The sequence below is a fragment of the Callorhinus ursinus genome, unplaced genomic scaffold, assembly GCF_003265705.2.
Source record: "Callorhinus ursinus isolate GAN/ISIS: 27379988/994484 unplaced genomic scaffold, GSC_fseal_2.0 scaffold57, whole genome shotgun sequence".
Taxonomy (NCBI): domain Eukaryota; kingdom Metazoa; phylum Chordata; class Mammalia; order Carnivora; family Otariidae; genus Callorhinus; species Callorhinus ursinus.
The window spans coordinates 2017098-2036159 of record NW_027397119.1 but is presented as its reverse complement, the minus strand read 5'-3'; the positions used below and the strand labels follow the sequence as shown (position 1 = coordinate 2036159).

At 35.1% G+C, this 19062-nt stretch overlaps 1 protein-coding gene across 5 annotated transcripts in view; it reads right to left on the bottom strand.

Moving 5' to 3' along the window:
- Window positions 1-19062, bottom strand: part of NEK7 (NIMA related kinase 7) — a 163904-nt gene that overhangs the window by 44400 nt on the left and 100442 nt on the right. For 4 of the 5 annotated variants that reach the window (XM_073884597.1, XM_073884596.1, XM_025855049.2 and 1 more), the window contains 2 exons: window positions 16337-16399; window positions 14644-14754 (listed from right to left, as the gene is read on the bottom strand). In XM_073884597.1, coding sequence (XP_073740698.1) covers window positions 14644-14754; window positions 16337-16399 — 174 coding nt within the window. The remainder of the gene's footprint in view (window positions 1-14643; window positions 14755-16336; window positions 16400-19062) is intronic. The other variant, XM_025855050.2, reaches the window with a different exon arrangement.

Genomic DNA, 19062 nt, shown 5'->3' with positions numbered 1-19062 from the left:
ATAGCATTACTGTTCAAAAATCCTACTTTTCTCTAAAAAAGACAGCCCTATATAACTATTTAGCACTAGATTAGAAAAAAAATCTAATGCCAACATAAATGAAAAATGCACATATATTTGTCATGTGGTAAGTTTTTAATAAAGCAAGAAATAATGTAGCCAAATTTTTTAAAGGTTAGTATCAATAAACATTTATGTGAAAAGGAAGATTGTACAATATGGCACTTTACTATATTTACGTTATGAAATAGAACTTCAAGTTTTTTTAACCTGAAAATAAAATATATAAAAATTTACAGAGAGGCAGAAATTGGTACTCAGGTATACCTGATCACTTAGCATTAACTTTTAGTCTTTTTTAAAAAATAGGCTAGTCTTTTCACTATGCAAAGCTTCAAATACTGTTTACTTTAAAAACCTATTTACTATCTCCATCAACATCATTCAAGTAAACACTGAACATTATTCAAGAAACAGATGTATCAAATAACTAGTCAATGTACATATAAAACATCAGAATATATTATATTCTCACTTATGTGTAAAAAGATTACCAGCACTTCTCTTAGGTGAAATTCAGCATACCTGGTAAAATACAGTCACACTGTCACTTAAGCGATGTATATACGTACGTATTAATATAAAAGAGGACAGCTAAGGCAAGTTGCTTCCATTTGAAGATGCCAGAAAATAGTCACACCTTTTTAAAAAAAAAATCATCTAACATCCTCCTCCAAATTAAATACCAAGATCAAATCCAATTATATAGTGGACAACTCAATATTTAAGGACCAGTTTTTGGACTGAACTAGATCACTTGGTTCCTGTACTCTAGACCATCACTCCAAATGGAAACTTCTAAGTAACATACACATTTCTTATTTCTAAGTTTTGCAATTCTAACATTCCTCCTCAAGAAATTTTGAGAAAAGCTTCAATGATATTACCTATAATAAACTCATCCAGAGACAAAAAATGAAAATTTTTATTATTGTTTTGCTTAAAAACATTAATTTCCATGGTATTTGAAAATATTTTTTGGTATGTTATTCTTTAATGAAGAAAGTTTCAGACAAAACATCTAGAACAACCAGGGCTGGCTTCATGAGCATGCAACCTGCGTAGTCATGCAGGGCACTATAGTTAGTTTAATGCTCTGTTGTTGCCATCCTGAAATTCTTAACAATTTTACAATGAAGGACCCACAGTTATGTAGCTGGTCCTGGGAACAATATACACAGAATCTTTTAGAAATGTACTGCTGTAGTTAAAACAAAGACAAAAGCAGCAAATGTGATCCCCAGTATGCAAGGCATTCCTGCAGAAGATTAGGAAAAAAGATAATTAAATAATGAGAAATTACGAATAAGAGAACTAGAATTACAAGCACCCGCTCCATCTCTTCCAAGTATCTAACAAGAGGAAGTAAATAATTTATGTTAAATATAAGGACATATTTCCTGCTTAGGAATGTTGTCAGATGTTTAATGTGCCACTAACATAATTTAGTTTATCACCTTTTATAAAGACCTGATTATGAGCCTTGACATAACTGGTTGTGTTACCTTGAGCATGTCACTTAACCTTGGTAGACCACAGTTTCCTCTCTATATTGAACAGAGTTTGGAGATGAGCTATAAGGTCCCCAATGCTTCTAAAATAGAATCTACGGTTCTACAGTCTCAAGTACAAAAATTTAAGAAATGCCTACTTGGCATATTTTCACACATAAAGATAATGCTACTTTACTGGTATGTCCTATCCTTTAAATCACCAGTTAGTAAAAACAAAGCAAATAATAATAATAATAATACCTCAGAGATCCCCATAGGTCCAGTTAATACCATAAATGATCTTCACATGAGATGACAGGTAGTTAGAGAAACTTGCAATAGGTCAAACATTTATCATCAGAAGGGATGTTATGTTCCCAAAGATATCTCTGTAATTATACTGCATTTTCATAAGACTACATTTTGCAGTGGATGTTTCAAAGAAAAGAGACTGGGTGATGGAAAGGATAGGATGCTTCTGAAAGTGTCACTGATGGTTCTAAGTGCGATTTGTATTATATATTCATCTTTCTGCAGAAACACCTTTCTTCTGAAGGTATTAGGAGGTCTCAACAGACTAAATCTCACAAATACTTGCTATACACAATTTTGAGAATATATAAATGTGCAAAATAGTTATGTCTCAATTAGAATTTTGGTTTTGTAATACTGATTTGCAGCATGTGAATATTTTCACTCTTGGCACTCTGAATGAAATTCAGCAATCTGAAGTCACTCTAGAAGATGTGATGTGGAATGGGACTGGCAGCCATGAGACCAGTGAAAATACTTATCACTGGCATCTGAGTTTATCTACTTTGATAAAAAATTTCCCATGCAAGCTCCACTTGTCTTTTTCCTTTCATGTAATGTCGGAAAACCCGCTAAGAGTATTCAGCTGTTTCTGGATTATAATTTAATAGAATATCAATATAATCTATTCATTCTCCCATTACAAATTATATGGGTTATTAAGGAAGCTGAAATATGTTTCATCTTAGGGTAGGAAGGGTAAAGATTTTTCTCTGAGCAATTAAGCCTTGGGGAAAAAAATCCTTAAGTTATTTAGCAAACAAGAAAAATAAGCTCCTATAGTCACAGTGTTTTTCCCCCAAAGAAGTTGCCTTCAGAACATTAGCACATTGATACTGAGGAAACTTAGGACATTAAAAAAAAATCAATAAAAAATAGATGAATGCATCAGAATTACTACAAGGAATAATCCCTGCATTGCTGTCACATGGATAACTTCTAAGAGAAGCTTCCATGTTATTAAAACTAATAGAGAAGATACTCGAAAATCTTTAAGATGTCTTCTCTGCTGCATCAGAGTACTAGAGACAGAAAGAGTGAGACACAAAAGCAGAAAGTTAATCTTCAGGAAGACACAAGGTCACAAAGATAAACAGAAACATTTGCCTCTTTAATACATTCTTTCTGGTTCTGTTTTATGAGACATTGGTAAGATAGTTGGAAAGATATTTCAATATTCTTAATGGACAAGGGAAACACAGCAGAACAATAATGAGACAGTAAAAGTCTCTTGGCAGAAATCCATTTAGAGAAAAATAAAAAAGGACAGGAGTCTGTGTATCTCATTTTTACTTAACTGTTACAGCTCTCCCAGTACTACTGCTCGTGATGTTATAGGATTTTTAAAGGCGGCTTTAGATCAGTATTACCTTAAAATGTAAAGAGCAAGACGTCTTTTGAAAATTATCTTCTAATTATCCCAAGTTCAAAAGTTATATGTCACCTTTAGTTATGCTCACAGAATTACATAATGGCCATTAGGATATGTAATTTTTAATTTACTAAAATCCCTAAGTTCTATACTACTTTACTATCAAGCTACTTAAGTATCAAAGAAAACCCAGGTGATATTTTATCAGTAACACTGCTTTTATACAAATAATTCTGTATAGCACTACTACACATATAAACCAATATAGATATAAATCTATATGGATACACAAACACATGGTTTTTCATGCAATATGAGTAGGTAACTATGTACATATACATATGTATATAATATTCAATTCTGTATGGATATTTTTCAGATAGTGCCACTGATTTGTAACCTTAAAGTTCCAAATAATTCTAAGATCATAACATAGACAACAATCTTATACAAAAGACTCAGAGGGGAAACAGACCACATTTGGAACCACTGGCAATTCTCATAGTTGCCTGGCTTAGACGATGCAGTTTATGCCAGATGCTGAAATGGAAAGTGTAGGTGTCCTTGTAAACTATAAATCAGAGTTATCCAAGATAGATGGTACTACTGGGAAGATTTTATTGCTTTAAGGATTCAAAGGTCAAAAGTGTAAAAGACATTTCAAAATGATTTTACTTCCAGTCTAGCCTCTAAATTTGGATAAGTAAAAATAAAAATGTGTCTGCAAATGTAAAAAACCACCACATCAAAAAGGTGAACAAGATTTATAAGTTCTAATATTTGGAGATAATAATTATCTTTAAAACACTGTTAATATTTTAGTTAATATATCAAAGCCTGTGGTATGCAGAACTGTAGGACAAACTTTACCCCCCAAAATCCCCAAGTTCTATATATAATTCCCTCTCCCTTAAGTGTAAGTTGGGTTGTGAATATGATGAATTATCATTCCTCTACCATGTTGTCTTACATGGCAGGAAGGATTTTACTGATGTAATTAAGGCTCCAAATCAGCTGCTTTTGGGTTAACCAAAAAGGAGATTATCCTGGGTAGGCATGGCCTAACCTGGTAAGCCCTTCAAAAAAGTTAAGAGATTCAAAGCCAGAGAGACTCGACTGCTGGCCTCAAGGTAACAAACTGCCAGGCTACGGAGAGGGCCATGTGGCAGAGAACAGCAGGAGACCTCTAGGACCCAAGGATGGTCCCCAGCTGATAACCACAAAGACAGTAGGGACTTAACTCATGTAACTGCAAAGAACTGAATTCTTCTAACCAACCAGCAAACAAGGAAGAAAACCGTATCATCAGATGAAATCACAGCCCCAGCTGGCACCTTGATTTCAGTCTTCTAAGAACTTGAGCAGAGAACCCACTAATTAGTATGTGAACTCACTGACCCATACAAACGGTGACATAATAAATTTGTGTTGTTTTAAGTTGCGAACTTTGTGATAATTAGCAATAAAAGAAAAATACAATGTGAATTTCTAAACACAATAAAAAATCAACATATAAGATTAACTTTATGTGTAAAGGAAAGGAGTCTTAAGGTTTCTCCAAATTTAAAGGGAATGCCATACAAGGGGTAACAATGCAGAAAATACAAGTTGCATATTCAAGAAGACAACATATATCTAAATATATTAAGAAGATAGCTTAGATCAAGAACAAGACAAAGATGCCCACTCTCACCACTCCTATTCAACATCATAGAAGTCCTGGCCAGAGCAATCAGACAAGAGAAAGAAATAAAAGGTATCAGAATTGGAAAGGAAGACGGAAGAAGTAAAATTGTCTCTATTTATAGATGACATGATATTATAAACACAGAAAATCCTAAAGACACAACCAAAAAAACATTAATTCTAATCAATGAATTCAGTAAAGTTACAGGAAACAAAATTAATGTACAAAAATCAATAGTGTTTCTATATACTAACTATAAGTTATCTGAAAAAGAAATAAAGAAAATGATCCTACAGCACCAAAACCAATAAAATACTTAGGAACAAACTTAATCAAGGAGTTTTTCTACTCTAAAAATGGTAAGACATTGATGAAAGAAATCAAAGGAGGCACTAAAACAAAAGGAAAAGTATCCTGTGTTCAGAGTTGGAAGAATTTTAAATTGTTAAAATGTCAATACTACCATAAGCCATCTATAGATTCAAGGCAATCCCTATCAGGATTCCAATGGCATTTTTTTTATGGAAGTAGAAAAATAATTCTAAAACTTGTACAGAATCACAAAAGACCCCAAATAGCAAAAGCCAAAGCAATCCTAAGAAAGAATAACAAAGTGGCAGAGGCATCATACTTCTTGATTTCAAGCTACACTATAAAGCTATAGTAATCAAAACAGTATGGCACTGTCATAAAAACAAACAGATCAATGAAGCAGAATGGAGAGCCCAGAAATAAACCCAAGCATGTACAGTCAACTAAATATTGGACAAGGGAGCTAAGAATACTCAATGGAGAAAAAATAGTCTCTTCAATAACCGGTGCTGAGAAAAGTGGATATTCACATGTAAAAGAATGAAACTAGAATGAAACCATTAAAACCATGAAGCTCCTAAAAAAGAAAAAAAATAGGAACAAACCTTGACATGGGTCTTGACAACAATTGTTCAGAAAGGACACCTAAAGCGTAAGCAGCAACAACAAAATAAACAAGGGTCACCATATTAAACTAAAAAGCTTCAGAAGAAATGATCAACAAAGCAAAAACACAACCTATGGAATGGGGAAAAAAAAACATAACTACAAACCATATATCTGATAAGGCATTAATATCCAAAATATATAAAGAACTAGTATATCTCGATAGCAAATAGTAATAATAATAACAATAATAATGATGCAATTAAAAAATGGGCGAAGACCTAAATATACATTTTTCCAAAGAAGATAATGAATGGCCAACAGGTACATGAAAAGATGCTCAATACTAGTCATTAGAGAAATGCAAATCAAAATCACAATGAGATATTGCCTCACGCCTGTCAGAATGGCCATCATCAAAAAAACAAAAGATAACAGATGCTGGCATGGAACTCTTGTACAGTGTCAGTGGGACTGTAAACTGGTACAACCACCACGGAAAACAGTATGGAGAATCCCTAAAAAATTAAAAATGGGACTACCATATGATCCAGCAATTCCACTTCCAGGAATATATCCACAAGAAATGAAAACACTAGCTCAAAAAGATATCTGGCACCCCTATGTTCACAGCAGCATTATTTACAATACCCAAGACATGGAAACCACATAAATGACCACCGACAGATGAATGGAAAAAAGAAGTTGTCGTGTGTATATATATATATATACACATATATATATATATATATATACACATACACACACAGAGAACATTATTCAGCATTTAAAAAAAAAAAAGGAAAACCTGTCATTTGCAGTAACAGGGATAAACCTTGAGGGCATTATGCTTAGTGAAATATGTTAGAGAAATGCAAACGTTGTGTTGTATGATTTTTTATATGTGGAATTTAACACACAGACACAGACTCATTAAAAAAAAGGTCAGATTTGTGGTCTCCAGAGACAGAGGGTGGGCAGAGGGGGGATTGGAGGAAGGTGGTCAGAGGTACAAACTTCCTGTTACAACATAAATAAGTACTAGGATGGCATGTACAACATGATGACTCCCAATAATACTACTGAATGGAAAGATGTTATAAGAGTAAATCCTAAGAGTTGTCATCATAAGACTTTTTTATTTTATCTTTGAGATGACAGACACTAACTAAACTTACTGTGGTAATCATTTCACAATATAACCATAATACTGTTCACCTTACACTTACAGGGATGTATGTTAATTATATCTCAATAAAACTAGGGGAAAAAAAGAGCCTTAACTTATTTGGAATTGTGCCAAACTCTTGACACAAAATAGACATCCATTTAAATCAGTAATCCATATTTCACTAAAAAAATTTCCAAGTATAATGTTGACCTATTTTTTATTTTTATTTTATTTTTTTAAAGATTTTTATTTATTGAGAGAGAGAATATGGTAGAAAGAGAGCATGAGAGGGAAGAAGGTCAGAGGGAGAAGCAGATTCCCTGCTGAGCAGGGAGCCCAATGCGGGATTCGATCCTGGGACTCCAGGATCATGACGTGAGCCGAAGGCAGTTGCTTAACCAACTGAGCCACCCAGGCACCCCTTTGTTGACCTATTTTTTAGCCAGTGTGCTGTGATATGAAAATCTTTTGGCAGATAGCAAACTTCTACGTTTCCCCCTAAGAGATTTATTACATTGAGTTATATTGTATTTTATTGACATTTTAGCAGAATAAAGGTTTTTACAAATATAACGTTAAAGATATGCACTTTTTTCTTTTGTCTCAAACTGACTTTTTAAGAGGTAATTATAAATATAAGAAATTGTAAATAGTTCAATGAATAAACTATACATTAGAAAAATGGGCTATGAACGACAGATGTTGGCAGGGATGCAGAGAAAGGGGAACCCTCCTACACTGTTGGTGGGAATGCAAGCTGGTGCAGCCACTCTGGAAAACAGTATGGAGGTTCCTCAAAAAGTTGAAAATAGAGCTACCATATGATCCAGTAACTGCACTACTGGGTATTTACTCCAAAGATACAAATGTATGGATCCGAAGGGGTACGTGCACCCCGATGTTTATAGCAGCAATGTCCACAAGAGCCAAACTGTGGAAAGAGCCAAGATGCCCATCGACAGATGAATGGATAAAGAAGATGTGGTATATATATACAATGGAATATTATGCAGCCATCAAAAGAAATGAAATCTTCCCATTTGCAATGACATGGATGGAACTGGAGGGTATTATGCTGAGCAAAATAAGTCAATCAGAGAAAGACATATATCATATGACCTCACAGATATGAGGAATTCTTAATCTCAGGAAACAAACTGAGGGTTGCTGGAGTGGTGGGGGGTGGGAGGGATGGGGTGGCCAGGTGATAGACATTGGGGAGGGTGTGTGCTATGGTGAGTACTGTGAATTGTGTAAGACTGTTGAATCACAGACCTGTACCTCTGAAACAAATAATACATTATATGTTAAAAAAAAAAAAAAGAAGAAGATAGCAGGAGGGGAAGAATGAAGGGGGGGAAATCAGAGGGGGGGACGAACCATGAGAGACTATGAACTCTGAGAAACAAACTGAGGGTTCTAGAGGGGAGGGGGTTGGGGGGATGGGTTAGCCTGGTGATGGGTATTAAAGAGGGCACGTACTGCATGGAGCACGGGGTGTTATGCACAAACAATGAATCATGGAACACTACATCAAAAACTAATGATGTAATGTATGGTGATTAACATAACATAATAAAAAAATAAGAAGAAGAAAAAAATGGGCTATGAAAATTTTAAATACATTTTAGCAATATTTCTATTGATACCTAAAAAAAAGAAAACAAAGCTTTTGTTTATACTTTTCTGAGATTTGTCTCTCGTCTTCTCTATACTAAGTCTAAGTCTCTATCACCAAATTTGTTTCTTGATGTTCAAAGAGTGAAATAAACAGTATTAATAAGGCATACTGCAAAATGGAGCTTCTATTAGTCCAATTTAGGGTATGATAAAGAAAATAAGAATTATATAAATCACAACTTGATAAACTGAAATCTGTTTTTTAAGAGTCTATTTTCCTTTAAAATTCTGATTTCTGATGATAAAGAAATATATGATGAAAAATTCTAGATTTCCTTTTATCCTAAAACTCATCTGGGAAGTATTTCATCTGACCACAGCCTCAGGTATTCCTTTGTCACTAATTAGAGAAATACTGAATATTTCAACTATAAATTGCTTAATTATATTTGTCAGCTTGCTCTAAACCAATTAATTATTTACTTGTAAAAATCTCTGATGCAATGTTATCCAGAGGTTCATTTCTGGAATACAGACCAGCAGCTATATTTTCTCTTCTACCCCAATTAAGCTGAAGACTTGAGACAGTGAAATATACTGTTGGGATGCACTATGATTTACAATATTACTCACTATAAAGAAATGAATCAATTTCTTACAATTCAAATATCTACTGCTGTCCTTTATAAAGCATTAAGTCACCATCATGTTCCTTCATAAAAGAAGTTCCTGTGACTTTTTTCTTAATGTAGTCTCTTTTATAAAGAACAGCTTATAGCACAAATAAGAATGTTTAGGAAAGAATTTTTGAATTTCCTGGGGAAAAAAATACCCTTCCTGTATCAGCTCAGAACACCGTCTTCTGTCTCGCCAGCATACCACTCAATATCTTAGCAACTCCCCGTAAGACCAGAATGAAACTGCAAGAAACAACCACCCATATTCACCTACTGGTCCCTGGAACAGAGAACCATAGCAGAGGTAAAAAGAATCAACCTGGAATTAAGGAAGGAAGGAAGGAAGGGAGGGAGGGAGGGAGGGAGGGAGGCAGGTAGGAAGGAGGGAAGGAGATAATCACCTTTTATGCACTCATTGACCACTTGTTTATTAATAGAGCTACTACTATGAGCCAGGCACCTCCCTAGGAACTGAAGGTGTCTACACCTTCTACAGCAGATATCTGTTGAGCGTCTACTCTGTGCGGCCCACTGTCCTAAGCACTAGGGATTTGTGAGGTCACAAAACAAACTAAGATCTCTCCCTCTGAGAACTTATATTCTGGATCACATAGGTTTAGTAAATCTAGACAAACATCTTTACCATCAACAGGAAACTCAAGAAGGATTTAAAAAGAGGTTTCTCTTTTCTTTTTTTTTTTTTCCCCTCCTTTCTCACCTCTCTTAAAAAGACTGATGGAGGGCGCCTGGGTGGCTCAGTTGGTTAAGCGACTGCCTTCGGCTCAGGTCATGATCCCGGAGTTCTGGGATCGAGTCCCACATCAGGCTCCCGGCTCAGCGGGGAGCCTGCTTCTCCCTCTGACCTTCTCCCCTCTCATGCTGTTTCTCTCTCTCTCTCAAATAAATAAATAAAATCTTTAAAAAAAAAATAAAGATAAAATACTTAAAAAAAAAAAAAAAAAGACTGATGGAGAAACAGACGCTGGAAGATTAGTTTAAAAGCTCCCGTTCTCCAGGTGAGAGATGATGGTACTTCACATTACAGGGAGAGAAATGGAAACAGAGCTCGGTGGAATATTTGAAAGTCATTTAAGAGAAAAATAAACTGAACTTGGTGACAGACTGAAGTGGGAGGTAAGGAGAGAGAAGTGTCAAAGAAGAGTCCTGGGCTCCAGCGTGCACGACTGGGCAGACAGGTGCTGAACTCTGAGTTAGGAAATGTGGGAGGAGAGTAGTCTGGGGAAGATAATGAGTTTCTTTACAGAGGTGTTGAGCTAACATGAATTCAGAATTAGAAGACAGCTCCAGACTAAAGATAAAACATTAGAAAACAAGCACACTGAAAGTAACTGAATCCACGGGCATGAATGACACCAACTACAAAGAGAGTATAAAGCAAAAACGAAAAAAAAAAAAAAAGCCAGGACCACAACTTTTAAAAACTCCATCATGAAGGGCTAAGACAAGAGAATGACTCTGTTAAGAAGAATCAGAGTGTCCGGAAAGGCAGGAAGGAAACAAGGCACGATGGGACTCAACAAGCCAGTGGAGGAGTATTTTAAGGAGGAGGGTATGAAAAGCAGAGCCGAACGCAGCTGAGAGATCAAATGGAGTGAGCACTGGATGAAGTCCCCTGGATTTAATGACAGAGGTCATTCAAGAGCCATTTCTTGTGGTGTTGGGAACAGGGTCAGGAGTGAGTGTCTGCAAAGAAAGAACAGAACCAGGGCGGTAAGAAGGAAAAGGCAGATGGGGGTGCAAGACTTAAGTCAGGAGGTCTTCTTTCACCCCTTACCTAAAACAGTAACACCCCTCTCTCCTCATTGTCCTTCCCTATCTATCCTAAAGACATACATAAATATAACCAGATATAAAAACAGTCTACTCATGTGAAATTTCTTAGTCAAACTTTCTTTTATGGACACTGGAATAACTTTCTGTTATGGCCATTATGCTGAGACTATTCTAAGATCTATAAGTTTGACAATATAACTTTCCACCTTTAGGAGGGCTCCAAGAGGATCTGGGAAATCTGACCCAGAATCTTGTATATCTTGATGAGGTTGACTAAGGGTACCTACAATAAAGGATAGGATCATTAAAGGCTTATACAATAATGTCTATTAGATAGGAAGGAAGAATGATATTACCAATTCTCTAAAGAACTATTTCAGTTCTATCTAAGTAAAATAAATTGCTCTATAAACATATAATTTACTAGTAATCACTTGATATCTTTTATTTTTTTAAAAAAGTTTCCTAAGTAATCTTTTACATGACAGATACCTTCAAATTTTAGTCAGAAGCCCTAAGGATACTTTGAGAGTATAGTTATCAATCTATAACTAATAATATTCATTACCAAAGACAGAATCTGTTGTTCTGAATGGATCTTACTATATCCACTGGGTCAGCTGGTAAAAAAAATTCCTTGAAAATGTCAACTGATGGCAAGAGCCATTTAAATAAGGGAGCTGAGTTCATCACCACAATAAATATAAAAACATAGACAAATTTTTCCTCCCTCACTGGTCTAAGAAATCTGAATCTGCTAAAGATGCAGATCACAGGGCTTCTTCTATAAAGCACTCTGATCTTGCCTAGTTCTCTCAAGTGATGAAAGGACAGGAGTATTCTTCCAAGGCAAATGTCATGGGCTCAGGCATGCTTTGGCAATGGGCTAGGGCCCGCAATGTCTAGGTGTGGAGGAACAGTAGCAAAGAAAGAAGTCTAGACTGGAAAAGAGCAAAAAACTCTGGAAGAGAATCAAAACCCCAAATCATCAATCTCTCAATCAGGGGCAAGACTTGATAACTGAAACTGTTTGTTTTTTATCTGCCTTCATCTGGTATTTGCCCAATGAAGATTTGCTTTCTTTGCTTCCTACTATAAGTATTTAAACAACTCCTGCACTTAAAGTTTAAGCCAAAAATTCTATATCAGTTGTCTCTCTTATAAGGACGATTTACATTTGCTTTTATATGTCTCATCTTGATGGTTATTTTATAAATTTTGCATTTGTGTGTTTGCATTTCTTTTTAAAACTAAAACCACAAATTTTTTTATTATTATTATTTTTTTAGTGTTCATTAATTTGCAAAGACGGTACTAGTGTTGGGAAGTCCCTAAAACAGACAATCAGATAATGGATTAGAAGTGAGTCACTCTCACCATGGGACTTTAAACAGAGTCAGCTCGATAGCATTCTGTGATAATAAAAATATTACCTCCCTGTCATGTAGTATTTTTATAATTTAGCAAGCAATCTCAAAACTGCCTCCATCTTATGGATGAGGCAACTAAGCCTAAGAGAAGTTAAGTGGCAGGAGAGCTCCCCGGCTGACACCATGCTCGCACCAGAGAGCAGGGTTCCTAGCTACTGCCAGAGAACCAGTGAGCACCTTGATCAGAAAATCTGTGAAGGCTTAGTGATGGAAGACAAAGTGTGCTGTGCATGCACCAACATCTCTTTCGGGAGAAGGTCAAGGGTTTTCATCTGACTTTTCAAAGGAGTTCTGCGATATAAAAATCTTTAAGTGCCACTAAAGGAAAACACATGAAATTTTGCATCAGCTAAACCCTAATTTCAAACATCAGTTCTTCTATTTACTAGTAATGATGGTTATCTTCTCTAAGGGTCAAATTTAGCCCCAGAATCCTTTTAAACAGTAAATAAGGTAATGTATATAAAGCATCTAACGTTGTTTTTAAGAACGCCTTACAATAACTCCATGTAGCAGAGATTACTAGTTGTGCTCCTGTATCTGTTGAGACTGAATTTACAGACAATGCCCAGATCATATAAAAACAGAACTTTGATCCACAACCTTCAGCAACCTGACCAGAAAACCAAACTTTTGTCCATAACAAACAACCCAGGACGCCAGCCCACTATGTCTGGTGTGCAGGAAGCCAGATTGCTGTCTCTAGCGACAATCTAAGAAGCTAAGCAATAACTCTGTAGCAATCAGCCCCAAATGCCCAGGACTTGATGAATACCTGACAGCTTCCCTAATTTCTGTCCCTGCTTCCAACTTAGGACCAATCAGAAAAAGCCAGGTGAGATGCCCCACTTCTAAGTAGCTCATGTAAAGCTTCTTTGTGCCAACAGCCTCTAATCAGGTCATACCTAAAGGCTTATTTTTCCCATTATAAAGATTTCCTATTCCTCTGCCTGCCTGTGAATCTCTGTCAAAATGTTAATGACAATGCTTGACTCCCTTGCTATAGCAAGCTCAGAGTAAAGAGCCTTGCTTTTCTCATTTAGTTGGTCTTCACTGATTTCCACCCTGTTCAACATGTTTTCCTGAGTATCAGAAGTTCAGCTGGCACATGACCAGCCAAATGAAGACTATATATTCCAGCCTCCCTTGCAGCTACACATGTTCATAAGACTAAATTCTGGCCAAAGTGATGAAGCTAAGAATGTTGTGTGGCAGTATCCAGGAACGTGCCTCAAGATACAGCCACCAAGTGCCCTGTGTCCCTTCCTGCCTCAGAGAGGTGACTTGATCAACTGCAAATAGGCTTGGTTTCTGAGAATTTGATAGATCAGAGCTGCCTTATCAGCTCCAGAATTTTATGTAACAGAGAAATATAATTAATAACAATAATAATACATCAGTAGCTTCCATTTGTATAGCCTTATTATGTGTGAGACAGGTCTTAGGTCTTAATAAATGTCAAATAATTAATCATTTACAACAATCCTATGAAGTAGGTTCTATTATTATTTTGTTTTTGAGAAACTGTCATACACAGAAGTAACGTGCCTAAGGACAAGCAGTTTTTAGAACACTCTAATTTGGGGGTTTCTATAACTTGTAGCTGAACTGAAACCCAATTAATATGCTGTTGGAAAAGAAAGTTAAATAAACTTTAAAGTGGTTGAATTAGCGTTTGATGTGCAAGGTCTGAATGCAAAGCCCATTTTACTCTTTGATGAATCCCTCCCAGGAACAGGTCAGGATTCTCTAGAATCTCTTTCTGTCCCCCTCTGCATGATGTCCAGAGATACAGGATCAAGGGTGGTCTGCTCAGAAAAATCAAGTTGCAAAATTTGAACTTCAGCTTATAGAAGACAAATCTGTTGGTCTATTTCCAAGTTGGTTTCAGAGTGTCCACACATCTCAGCTGAGCAGAGTGAGCTTTACCAGGTAAACCAGCTTCATAATAATAATTATCACTACTATCTATCATTCATTACATATTTACCATATTTTAAAGCATTTCACCGAGGTCTTTAAAATATCTAATATACCTGTATGTTTAAAGAGCAATTCTATCAGAAAAAAATAAATACTTAGTTTAAAAAAAGCAAAACAAAACCTTACCTTTATCATTCTGGACAGATCACCAGCATCAGCTAATTCCAAAACTATGTTAAGTTCATTATCTTCAATGAATGATGCATAATATTTAATTACATTTGGATGATTGAGTTGCTGATGGAAAAACACACACACACACACACACACACACACACACATACACACACAAAAACAGACACCAGAAAGTTTTCTTATTGTAAATTCCCAGGAATCACTTATAGTTTCTTAACTTAAAAATAAACTTAGTTACTGCGTTTCATTTTTAAGTTACAGAAATCTTAACATGACAGTGTATTCTTCTTTAGTGAATTTTAAAACAAGTATTGAAATACCAGATACCAATTAATTTTATTTTAATACTCTCTATTAGAAAGAGAGTAAATTACACACTTAAAATTTTTTAAAGTATGTATTGCTATGTCCAATAAATATATTAACATAAATGACTGGCAGAATTACAGCACCAATTGCTAAAAATTATATCCTTCAAAACGGGAACTGTCATTAAGGGCACTCAATGGTAAATAAAGTATTCCTTTTACTCCTATTTTGAAGTTGGCCTGATCTTCATATAACTGCAGCCAGTGGTTTAAAAACAAAACAAAATAAAAGGACATCTAATATATTCTATCTAAACATAGCTTTTACATCAAATATTATAAAACATACTGAGTTTACCTATGGGGTTGATGCGTTAAGTGATCCTAAGAAAAATTTCACCTTATAGAAATATATGCATCAGTCTCTACACACTGACAATCCTTTTGTACAATTTGCTTTCTGTTCAATCTTTAAACAAGTTAACATAAGACAAATAGTTTCTCAAAGAAAATTATTCAAGAATTCTCCCACAGGGTATATACATGATTTTCTTCTTTTCTTTCTACTTACAGGTTTTTCTTCCACATCTTCTATGATAATATATTATTTCTCTAATAACTATTTATATATATTTTTAAAGCAGTTACTTCATGGCCCAGAAAATAACTACAACTAACAGAACAGACGGAAAGCATGGTTCACTTTGATCTTACTCTTATCTTTTTTGATAAATTGGATTCATTTTAGGCACAAAAATGTATGGCATATAAAACATCTAAGTCTTATCTAACGGTTAAAAATATAACATAAGCTACAGCACTCCTCAAAGGAAATTTTACTAGAATAAAAGCAGTGCAGAGATAACTGAAATTTCAGTCATATTCTTTGAGTGGATGAAAAACTGAAAAGCTAATTCTGACATACTCTTTACATCAGACTTTCTAAATCTGGAAAAAATATACAGAAATATTGTAAAAAGCATGTGCCCATTTAGATCAGTCCATATTCTCAATATATTACATCTTGAGATAACACTAATATTCATTTATGTTACTTAAGCTTTAGAATATGTCTAATTGGGACAGTCAAGAAAAAATTTCTTCAATGTTCTTTGCCAATTTTATCTGTCTCCTAGTTTGAAAGGCAGGGGAGGGGAGCTAACCCTACCAAATGATCTGATTAAATTATTTTACAATGAATTCAAAAAATAACTACATTCTTCCATATACTGAGATACATATTTGTATAATGTTGCTTAAAACCAGTGTGACATATGTTTTAAAAATCTTTTTGCTTGTAAGTGTAATATTTTCATAGATCACTTTTATCAACACGCTCATCTATATTCAAAATAGTCAACAGTTCATTTATTTACCTTAAGGAGATCTATTTCTTTGATACAATCAGCACGTGCTTTGGCATCCATTAAATCAAATATCTAAAAAGAGAATCCAGAATTATTTAATAAAATAATAATCTATGGTTCAAGACACCATGTAAATGCATTATAATAGTTTACATATAGTTATACACATACTAAGAAATTTTCTTCTCAATTAGCTTTTTAGGAGCTGTGAAGAACTATAGGTATTTTATCTCATGTTACCTCTCGAGTTTACATTTTTCCTTCCAAAGGCAGTCAGTATTAAAAATGAGAAAAGAGGGACTCTGGGTGGCTCAGTAAGTTAAACGTCTGCCTTCAGCTCAGGTCATGATCTAGGGGTCCTGGGATTGAGCCCTGGGTTGGGCTCCCTGCTCAGTGAGGAGCCTGCTTCTCCCTCTCCCTCTGCCCCTACCCCTACTCCTGCTTTTTCTCTCTCAAATAAATAAATAAAATCTTTTTAAAAAATGAGAAAAGAGAGCTGCTAGATATTTCAAGTCTTAGGTTCAAATGAAACAGAATGGATACTGAGGTCATAATATAATAAAATGAGAGCTAATATATATTTAACAATTAATATGTGCTAAACATATTGCATTAACTACCTCATTTAATTGTTATTTAATCCTTAGGAAGACAACATTAGTATTCCCATTTTACAGATGAGACAAAGCAGGTTTAGAAAGCTTAAGAAACTGACAAAATTTCACACAGCTAATTAATGGAGCAGCCAGAATTCACTCTCAGAGTTATCCAACTATAGCCCAAGCTCTGAACCATTATCTATACAATCAAATCATGTCTAAAAGGTCTAATGTACACCTTGACAGGGATGATAGCTGACTTCAAGGAGATAAAAACTGGTTCTTTGGACAAAGGAGAGAGAGAATCTCACCCTTATTAAGGATAAAACACAGATACACATACAACATATAAAGATACAGTCTTAGCTGTGGAATTAAAATTTCATAAGGGGGGGGGTAATTAGGAAAAAAATACCTAAAAAGGTTCCTTAGGGTGATAATGAAGAAAAAGGTTGAGAAATATTGGTCTAATGTGAAAAATATTTTAAAAAAGATAATGTAATCAAAAGGATATTTAGGGTGTCTCTGAAAACAATTCAATGTATAGAAAATAAACAATAAATAAAAAATCAATATGCTAAATATCATAGAAAATATCTAGATAAGTCACTACTATGAGCTGATTAAAACCCTAGTCACAGAACAAAACAACTTTAATGACATTTAGAGTCATCAATTGACCAAGTCTTCCTGATTCAGACAGCCAATATGTTCCAGGAAAAGTAGCTGTGTAATTTGAAAGGAGGGCATGACCCAAGTCTTTTTGACTCAAGAAGAAATTACTGAACACCCACCAGAGGGTGTAGCCTCTTTACATACAGATGTTGCTATAATCTTCCCCATATTCTTATAAAGTAGGTAGTACTGGCTCCAATTTAGAATGAGGGCTCAGGCTCAGAGAAGCTAAGCATATGCTTATGGTCATAAAATTAGTTAAGTGACAGAACAAGGACTTGGATCCAGATCATTCTAGCTCCAGAGTCTGCATTTTCTTCAATGTCCCAGGCTGTAGTGAAGTCTAACACATATACAACTAGCTAATAAGTACTAAGATACATGTATGTGCAAAGTGTAGTATGAGAAACCTAAAGAAGGAATCACCGTGTGAGGAGTAGGTAAAGCTGAACTTTGAAGAAATTGTAAAATTCTTCTAGCCAGAAACAACAGATACCTAAGGCATAAAAGGAAATACAGAATATGGAGATATAATTACAATGTGTGATATGCAACTTTTGCTCAATAACATTCTTAATATCCAAACATAGATGTAGTTCTAATCTTCCCCTTATTAAAAAAATAAGAGTATAAATAAAAGTTTTAAAAATTTTTAAAATAAAAAAAATCCACAAACTCACTTCCTTAAAGAATTTTATCTTAAAAAAAAAAGAATTTTAGCGTTTGCTCACTCCCTTCCATTTCTTGTACAAATGCATGTGTGTCAGAAAGTGAAAATAGCAGCAGGGTGCAATATGGTATATGCGTTTTCACCTAACACTACAGCAAAATACTCCTCCTATTTCTATGCAGTCTTCAACTTGATTTTATTTATTTATTTTTCTAATGAAAATTTTGAGTATCATTTATGTTTTTCAAGTTTTAATGTGAAACAGCTGAGAACTGCATAATGTTAAGAAAAAAATACAGAATACTATCCTATTTAATGGGCTTAAAAAAAAAAAAGACTGATTGATTGATTTGAGAGACAGAGTACATGGGTGTGTGCGAAAGGGGGGAGGGGCAGAAGGAGAGAGAATCTCAAGCAGACTCCCAGCTGAACATGGAACCTGATGCAGGGCTCAATCCCAAGACCCCGAGATCACCACCTAAGCCGAAACCAAGAGTTGGACCCACACTCGACTAAGCCACCCAGGCACCCTTCCCTTTACTGGTTTACAAAGAGAGTGAGATAAACAAGGTGGCATCAAATTTCCTCCCACTTCATTCAAATACTAGAAAAGGAAATGTGTGTGCTAGTACATGTATTAAGAGTGTGGCTTCACTTTTCCCCATTAGTAGTACTTCTAACCAATTTGACCATAATCAACTTGCATTGACTACTATGATTTCAGAACCAAATGAGAAAGTGAGAAAGGAAGGAAGGAAGGAAGGAAGGAAGGAAGGAAGGAAGGAAGGAAG